The sequence below is a fragment of the Sphaeroforma arctica genome, assembly GCF_001186125.1.
Source record: "Sphaeroforma arctica JP610 unplaced genomic scaffold supercont1.201, whole genome shotgun sequence".
Classification (NCBI taxonomy): Eukaryota; class Ichthyosporea; order Ichthyophonida; genus Sphaeroforma; species Sphaeroforma arctica.
In genome coordinates this window covers 20,996-29,154 of record NW_014040357.1, presented here as the reverse complement: position 1 = coordinate 29,154, position 8,159 = coordinate 20,996, and the positions used below count along the sequence as shown (strand labels likewise).

At 39.8% G+C, this 8,159-nt stretch overlaps 3 protein-coding genes across 4 annotated transcripts in view; 1 reads left to right on the top strand and 2 right to left on the bottom strand.

The window, feature by feature from the left end:
• SARC_03789 (hypothetical protein) overlaps positions 1-652 on the bottom strand; it is a gene marked incomplete at both ends in the record, with an annotated part of 6,161 nt that extends 5,509 nt beyond the window's left edge. Inside the window, one exon of the mRNA XM_014302396.1 lies at positions 606-652. Within this exon, the coding sequence (XP_014157871.1) occupies positions 606-652 (47 nt within the window). The remainder of the gene's footprint in view (positions 1-605) is intronic.
• A 2,607-nt stretch (positions 653-3,259) lies between these two features.
• Positions 3,260-5,199, top strand: SARC_03788 (hypothetical protein; the record flags this gene model as incomplete). Its single annotated transcript, XM_014302395.1, has 3 exons — positions 3,260-3,386; positions 3,673-3,863; positions 4,959-5,199. The coding sequence occupies 3 exons, from the start codon at positions 3,260-3,262 to the stop codon at positions 5,148-5,150; spliced, it is 510 nt and encodes a 169-aa protein (XP_014157870.1). The 3' UTR covers positions 5,151-5,199.
• Positions 5,200-5,571: 372 nt separating this feature from the next.
• Positions 5,572-7,954, bottom strand: SARC_03787. 2 transcript variants are annotated; one of them, XM_014302394.1, is made up of 3 exons: positions 7,590-7,954; positions 6,116-6,211; positions 5,572-5,796 (listed from the first exon to the last, which is right to left on the bottom strand). In XM_014302394.1, exons 1-3 carry the CDS (start codon positions 7,878-7,880, stop codon positions 5,698-5,700), a joined length of 486 nt encoding a protein of 161 aa, XP_014157869.1. In that variant the 5' UTR covers positions 7,881-7,954; the 3' UTR covers positions 5,572-5,697. The 2 variants fall into 2 exon arrangements, with proteins under 2 accessions (XP_014157869.1, XP_014157868.1); XM_014302393.1 differs by having other exon boundaries at positions 7,680-7,954.
• Positions 7,955-8,159: the final 205 nt, after the last annotated feature.

Below are 8,159 nucleotides of genomic sequence, written 5' to 3'. Positions count from 1 at the left end.
TAAGACGCAAGCATCACAAAAAATAGGACGCATGCAATAGTCGCATAAATAAGACGCGTGCAATAGTCACATAAATAGGACGCATGCAATAGTCGTAAAAATAAGACGTATGCAATAGTCGCATAAATAAGACGCATTGCAATAGTCGCAAAAGTAAGACGCATGCAATAGTCCCATAAATAAGATGCATGCAATAGTCGCAAAAAATAAGACGCATGCAATAGTCACAAAAAAAGGAAGTATGCAAAAATCACAAAAATTAAGACGCATGCAATAGTCACATAAATAAGACGCATGCAATAGTCGCATAAATAAGACGCACGCAATAGTCGTGAAAAATAAGATGTATGCAATAGTCGCATAAATAAAACGTATCCAATAGTCGCATAAATAAGCAAAAAATAAGACGCATGCAATAGTCGCATAAATAAGACGCATGCAATAGTCACACAAAATAAGACGCAAAAATAGTCGCAAGAATAAGACGCAAAAATAATACGCAACACTTACTTGTGGTAGGTTCAGACCTTTTCGTCCATATCCTGATTTCCACTCTCTATCTCCTTCTGTGAAACCATGTAGCGCCAATTCGGGATGTAGTATACGTGGATAAAGTAATACCGGCTGCTAGTATAGCGACGAACTCGTCCATTCTATCTATCGACCACCGCACACCCGCAACATTTTTAATTGTTGTGCTTTATCGGAGCAACCGAGATTGTGTCTCCTCAAAAGTAGAATCGAGATAGTATTGACAAGAGACTACGTGGAAATTTTGCTTGTAGAGTCCATCGTGCACAATTATATCGTAATATCGTAATAAGGTAGCTAATATCTCTTTGGGATTCCTAAGAGATGATATCAGTGTACACTTCATGATTCCCAAACTATATACACTAACTATTATAATCAATTACTGTCAATTTATGCAAATAATGACACGATCCGACGATACAACTTTAGTTGGGGTCTAAAAGCTGTATTTGTAATTTTGTGTAGCTTTCCTTGACCGTGTATTGTGTGTATCACATGCCTCCTTTTCAGTCATAGATATAGTAATACAATTGTGCGTATGTCAATGTCTCAGCGACAATCTCCCAACTTCTAATGTATGGCTGGCATAAAGCCGCATAAAACACATACATATCAGCAATAATAATTTTGTAACTCGCGTCATGGTTTTATTTTTAAAACTATTATAGTACAGCATGTTTTTATTTATCTATATTTTCTACATTGGTTTTATTAATAAAATGGCACTGCAAGTTGTTTTTATTTATTTATTTATAGATAATATGTTAATGGCAGGCATATGGTTCACAGCGTCAGGTCGCAGGCGACAGCGTCAGACATAATTGTCGCAGTCGAGAGTCGCAGGCATAGTAGTCGCAGTCGAGAGTCGCAGGCATAGTGGTCGCAGTCGAGAGTCGCAGGCATAGTGGTCGCAGTCGAGAGTCGCAGGCATAGTGGTCGCAATCGAGAGTCGCAGGCATAGTGGTCGCAGTCTTAACAAATCTCATTATGAATGATATATTTTTTCCTGCATACTGCCTAGTAGTCTAGCTAGCACAGCCGCAGGCCCGCAACCCGCATATTTACCGCATACGGCACCGGGCATATAAATAGTAGATGTATTGCTACGGACAATGATTTACATGCCATGGAGTAGTTAAAAAATGTGATAATTACTCGAAACATCAGTGTACGCATTGCGCAATTCCTTTTTTTAAATTTTGGTTTAGTGTTTTTTTGCTTCTTTTATGTTTGATTTATTTTTATTAATAAATAACAATAATACATTGGTCGAATTTTACACGCGGGTCAAACAAAGATTATTTTTGTTGCTTTTTTATTATTATTTCTCCAAATTTTTATATAGAAAAAACAATAAATATGTGCCACTGACAGTGATACAGCACTCTGGCACTGTCAGTCTGACCTCTGTCGAGTGTCAAGACTCAACTCTTCAAGTGTCAAATCGTCAAGCGCGCTTACTGACTTTAAATTCCCAAATAAAGAGTTTTTTTTTTTGAATTGTGATTGATCATTTATCATCGAATGCAATTTCTTCGGATGTATTCGCTAGAGACTGACTATAATGAGAAGACAAGTGTTGTGAACATATAAATAAACACGCTTCTTCGATTTGGGTGCACCCTATTCTGTTCAATATATCCGTAGCAGCTCACGAGATCACAGCGAACGGCCAATTGAGTATGATCAGAATAGCTCTGACTACTATCGCTGCATTACTAGCACTTAGTGCAGTATGTGACGCGAACGCTGTCCGTTTACCCCAAACAAGGGAACAGAAGGAAAATCTTAAGGCTCCACCTTTATTCCACGTGAGAAAGGTCAATGATCTCTATCAGGCTGGCTATGATCACGGGAAAAAAGCACAGAGCCTAATTGCTGACTACATATTTACGGTAATTATATATAATTGCAGACGACTGTCGCAAAATAGTCACGGAACCTCAACTGCTAGATAAATACTATACAAGCATGTCCCGGATAGAAGTTAACAACTATTAAAATTTAGAAAGACAGTAAATATGATATAATGTTATCTTCTCATGTCCGTGCAGCCCAACTATGGTTGTATTTTGAGTTTACTTTCGGGACATAGTTGCATATATGAGGTTGCTGTATATTTTATCAAGTTAATGTATTCGTGGATGATCATCCTCAAAATTATATATATATATATATATATATATACACGCACACACACACGCACACACACACACGTATATATACATATGTATATATATATATATATGTGTGTGTATATGTGTGCATTTTTTGTGGGTACAATAACGGTGACAAATTTTTATTCTAGTTACCTATGAGATAGGATATAATCTGCTCTTGTTTGCGCATATTATCAATTACTAATGTACCCATTGTTATGTAATATAAACATATTGTTCATGCTATCGTCACTTGTGGATGCGTGGTGTGTATCTTGTGGGCTTTCAACTACTTTCATCCGTAGTTGCTTACGCACAAGTGAAATATCTAACCATTAGCTACGCAACTGACAATGCTAAATATGGCGGTACTATCAACAGTCACCCACATACTACATTTACAGGTGAAGGAAAATATAGACCTTTTGAAGTTCATCGAAAACTCAGAGTTAGGCCGTGTAGCTTTCAAGAGAATGGTGGCTGTTAGTACCAGAGTGTATCCTCAATATGTCGAAGGAATGAGAGGAATATCCGACGGCGCACGAGTACCAATGAAATATATCTGGATGATTAATCTATTGCAAGAGCTGAACAATCTAGCGCACCAAGACAACAACAGTGCCAAGGTGGACGGCACCAAGTACGAGCACTGCAGCGACTTTATGAGTGAGGATGACGGCAAGATTGCTCACGGTATATATTCTGGGTTATGTATACATTCTGAATGTATACATGCATGTATGCATATATCTATATGTTCTGGGTACTCAAAAGCTTTGCTGAAAATGCTTGTGTGCAAGTGCAGTGAAGCTCTGGGCTCACATGCATTTGTAGCCAACTCATACTATATTCAGAATAACGAATCTGGTGTCAGTAGAAGAGATCTGGAGACGATTGCATTATTACCAACCACACGCGCCCAAAGTGTAATATGCACCCTCTATGCTGACCCGATTAATTTTGATTTGGACACGTACAGGCCACAACGAGGACTGGAGCAACGATGTGCGTCCTTACGTATACTTCGTAGCGTATCATTTCACAAAGGAATCCGGTAGACTGCCAGTGGCAGGGCTGTGTTATCCGGGAATGGTGATCGGTAATGCTGTCAAACACTTTCGAGGAATGTGTCAAGGCCTTAGAGACACCCGGCCAGATCATGGGCTACAAGTAAGTCTGGATCTAGTCTCACACAGCTTTTATCACTGTGTGGGTTTCTCAGATCTTCCATGTGTGCTGTGTAGATCTACTAGATTCAGCTTTAGAAGCTTTTCTTGCAGAGTGACTTTCCTCATATCTTTGGGGGTGCGTTGTATTTTGTATGATAAGATGCAGGTTAGGATTTCCGGTGAATGCTCACCACACGCCACAGCAGGCCCCTCTCTAACATAAGATTGTTGAATTCGCACCCTGGTGCATGCAAAATGATAGTACCAATGTATATATATACAAATTTGCCGATTACTCCACAGCTTGAACGTAGTGTCGTGCAAGGAGAACCTTGCGGGCAACATCGAGGTATGGGAGGACTCTAGCAGCGTTCAAATACTTAACAAGAATAAGTCACACTTCAACGACTACAAACACTTGAAGGTAAGGCAGAGCTTGCATGCTATGTGTGTTACTTCAGTTTGGTGATGGCTTGGAGTATGGAAGTGGATAATTTTGAAGCGGCAAGAGACACCCTTGCAATCGACTGCGCCACCGTGTCAGTCGTAGGGGCGAGTGCTACATATCACATCAAACAAGGGCCGACGATTGTTTGGGCGGCCATACACACATCGAATGCAAATGTACTATTTATGGGCATACACACACCAAATGCAAATGTACTATATATGGGCATACACACGCAGAATGCAAATGTACTATTTATGGGCATACACACACCGAAGGCAAATGTACTATTTATGGGCCATACACACACCGAATGCAAATGTACTGTGGTCACATTAGACACCACGAATGTGAATGTGTCGCCACAATTGGGCCATCCACACACGTGATTTGCCTCTCTGGTCACAGGGCATGCAGTATCTATGGCATTCTATTAAGTCATGATGGATGAAGTATTAGTTTATGCATTGTTGCTGACATATACAGAATGAGATTTGATTTTGGTTTTATTTCAAGTTTTTCTATTTACCTTGGTAGTTATAGCCAGCGGATTTCTACGCCATCTCAGTACTAACTGACCGTTCAGATCCAAGTAAAGAATCTCAACCGCCTCCCCTTCTGTTCTCACACTACCTTATACTTCCCCAGGTGCCCTCCGTGAAAGGGGAGCAGCGCACAAAGTCCACTGACTGGAGACAACTGCGCAGCGATGCCTTACCACCAGTCGCAATGGCCACGATATCGTCGCACGGCTTGGAGATACGGAGGAGAAGCACTACCCCATTTACACTCCCACCACACTGGTCACCTACTTGTTGGACGCAGCCACCGGCAATGTGAAGGTCTGGGCCAATTCAAACCCGGCAAACTCAAGGCCGGTGTACGAATGGAATATATCCAACTTCTTCGACGAGTAGGATGGATGGATGGATTGTGCTGAGTACTACTTGTGACGAAATTAGTTTAAGGCAAGAGCTTATTCATCGTATGTACTAGGTCTTGCACCAAATAGTAGTATAGTATGCAAATAAACGGACGCGTTTTATTGTTCGTTGCAACGTCGATGCTTCGCGAATTATACCCTTGTGTTGTTGCATTGAATCACAAACGTGGTGGTGGTGGTGGTGGGGTTGACCACGAGGACTGACTGTGTTAACGACCTGGTGTTACTAAAATGAACGTTTATCATCACGTATGCGAAGTACACCGCACGCCAAATGAATGCGAAAGCGCATTAAGTTCAGCAGTTTCCGTAGCACAACAGGCATGGCTCTCGATGCTATGAGTGTGTACAACACGCTTGAAACTTGCATGCGGACCTCTCAATCGTATGTACTGTACTCGGTATATACAAAATGTATAACTAAATTTATTTCCGAACAACTGATTAGTTCTTGAACTCCCAAAGATTTTCATCCCAGCCCATTTGCACGTGGTCGAGTAACTTTTGCCGCCGGCTTTCGCAGTAGGAGCCTTTGTCTAAAACCTGTGAGACAGTGCAGAAGGGGCAAGCCCAGATGATATCAGTTTCAAGTGTACATGCATAGAGGTACACGGTCCTTGAACACATGCATGCACAAACATTCATCTTTGGAAAGCGGGCAGTGAGGTTGCCAGAGCGCGGCAATACATCAAGGAGAGATATGGGACTAACTTCAGACCTACACATGACCGCATACGCCACCGCCGACCCCATGAGACGCTCCTGAATTAATGGCATGGGTATGGGGACGATAGAGTGGTAGGGGTTCACGAGATATGTATAGCTAGCTACTGCGCGCTTTATGCATGGATGTGCAACACACCTCTTGCTTAAACTTCTGCACGTCTGCTTCGGTTTGATTGAGCGGCATCACTTTCTCCAATAGACCCGACAGCGACTCCACAACGAACTCAAGATTCTGTGATGGACCATACAGTTATGCATTAACACAGGTATACATTAATGCAGATATACATTAATACAGGTATACGTTAATGCAGGTATACGTTAATATATTATGGATTAATACGGTTGTACAGTACTGCCGTTATATAATGATGTAGCTATATATTGATACAGGAATACATTAATGCGGTTATACATTAACACAGTTATGCATTGATGCAGTTATACATTAATACAGCAATACATTAATGTAGTTATACATTAATACAGTAATACACTAATGCAGCTATGCATTAATAGTTATACAAAAATGCAGTTATACATTAATACAGTAATACACTAAGGAAGTTATACGATGATGTAGATATCCATTAATGCAGTAATGCAATAATGCAGATACAAATGACTACAGTTATACATAAATACAGTAATATATTAATATAATCATACATTGGTGGATATAAATTCATACAGTTATACATTAAACCAAAATGTTATACATTGATACAGTGATATATCAATATAGTTATACACTAATGCAGTTGTACATTAATACAGATATACATTAATGCAGTAATACATTGGTATAGCTATATATTAATACAGAAATACATAAATACAGTTATACATTAATGCAGTAATACATTAATATCAATATACATTAATGCAGTTATACATTAATTCAGTATTACATTAGTATAGCTATACATTAATACAGATATACATTAATACAGTGATATACGAATACAATTATACATTATTGCAGTTATACATTAATAAAATTATACAATGGTGCAGTTATACATTGATACACAGCTATGTATTCATACAGTTACACAGTAATACCGCTATACATCGATGCATGTGATTGAAATACAAAAATCACGTGTTATGGTGTCAGAACTATGATGGATCAGACCAGAGGACACTGATTCGCAGGCCATAGCCCGTGCGTGCACAGGCGACTCACAACTTGTGCGGTGTTTGCAGTTGTTTGTAAGCAGTCTTAGCATACGGATAGAGTTTAACAGAGTACCCCCCCAGACACACACGCAGAGAGAGATACTGATAGATATTACACAATACGCTGCAACAACTCCGGATAAAAAAAAACATCTTATGAACAAGGGAAACGTGTACACAGCACTCAAGAGGATACCTGATGCCACCAATGCAAAATGGACCCCAGACACAGGTGTGACAAAAGCTTCGTACATTGGCGAGCAGACAAAACTGTTCTTTGACGAGGCAGCAACAAAGATGAACTTCAATGGCAACACATACATGTGTGTATTGACCATGCATACATCGGGCGTGTGTATTGACCATGCATACATCAGGTGTGTGTATTGACCATGCATACATCGGGTGTGTGTATTGACCATGCATACATCGGGTGTGTGTATTGACCATGCATACATCGGGTGTATGTATTGACCATGCATACATCGGGCGTGAGGGACCAGGCGGAGTAGACGAACCTTTTGATTATCCTCAAATATATCCTGTTGATGACACTTCTGGAGATAGAAGGCAAAGACGTATGTGTATTTCATGGTGGTTCGACATGCTCGGAGGATGTCTTTTGCTTTTTCCAAGAATTGAGCTTCAATCCAAGACATCTTGAAGGTCTGTAGAAGCAATATCTTCTCTTTCACTGTCTTGACTAGAGAAGATTCCATCGCTAACGAGTTCTCGTGGTTTTGGTAGCGGTTGAAGTAGTGAAGGTACCGTTCGAGGGCCAGTCGCGAGTCCTGTATTTGCAGCCAGACCAAATAGACGGCGAGAACAATATTGAATATATATATAAATACACACACACACACACACACACACATATATATATATATTCACTATGTATATATATATATATATATATATATATATATAATAATAATATATATATATACTATATATATAGATATATATAGTGTATATATATAGTAGAGAGAGAGAGAGAG

Bases quoted from the DNA above. Each gene is read 5' to 3' on its own strand.
- SARC_03787 (XM_014302394.1), bottom strand. From the start codon at position 7,880: ATGGAATCTTCTCTAGTCAAGACAGTGAAAGAGAAGATATTGCTTCTA. The intron at 6,212-7,589 runs GTATGCATGGTC...GGTCCATCACAG, and splicing joins GGTCAATACACACACCCGAT to AATCTTGAGTTCGTTGTGGA. The intron at 5,797-6,115 runs GTGTGTTGCACA...ACTGTCTCACAG, and splicing joins TGCAGAAGTTTAAGCAAGAG to GTTTTAGACAAAGGCTCCTA.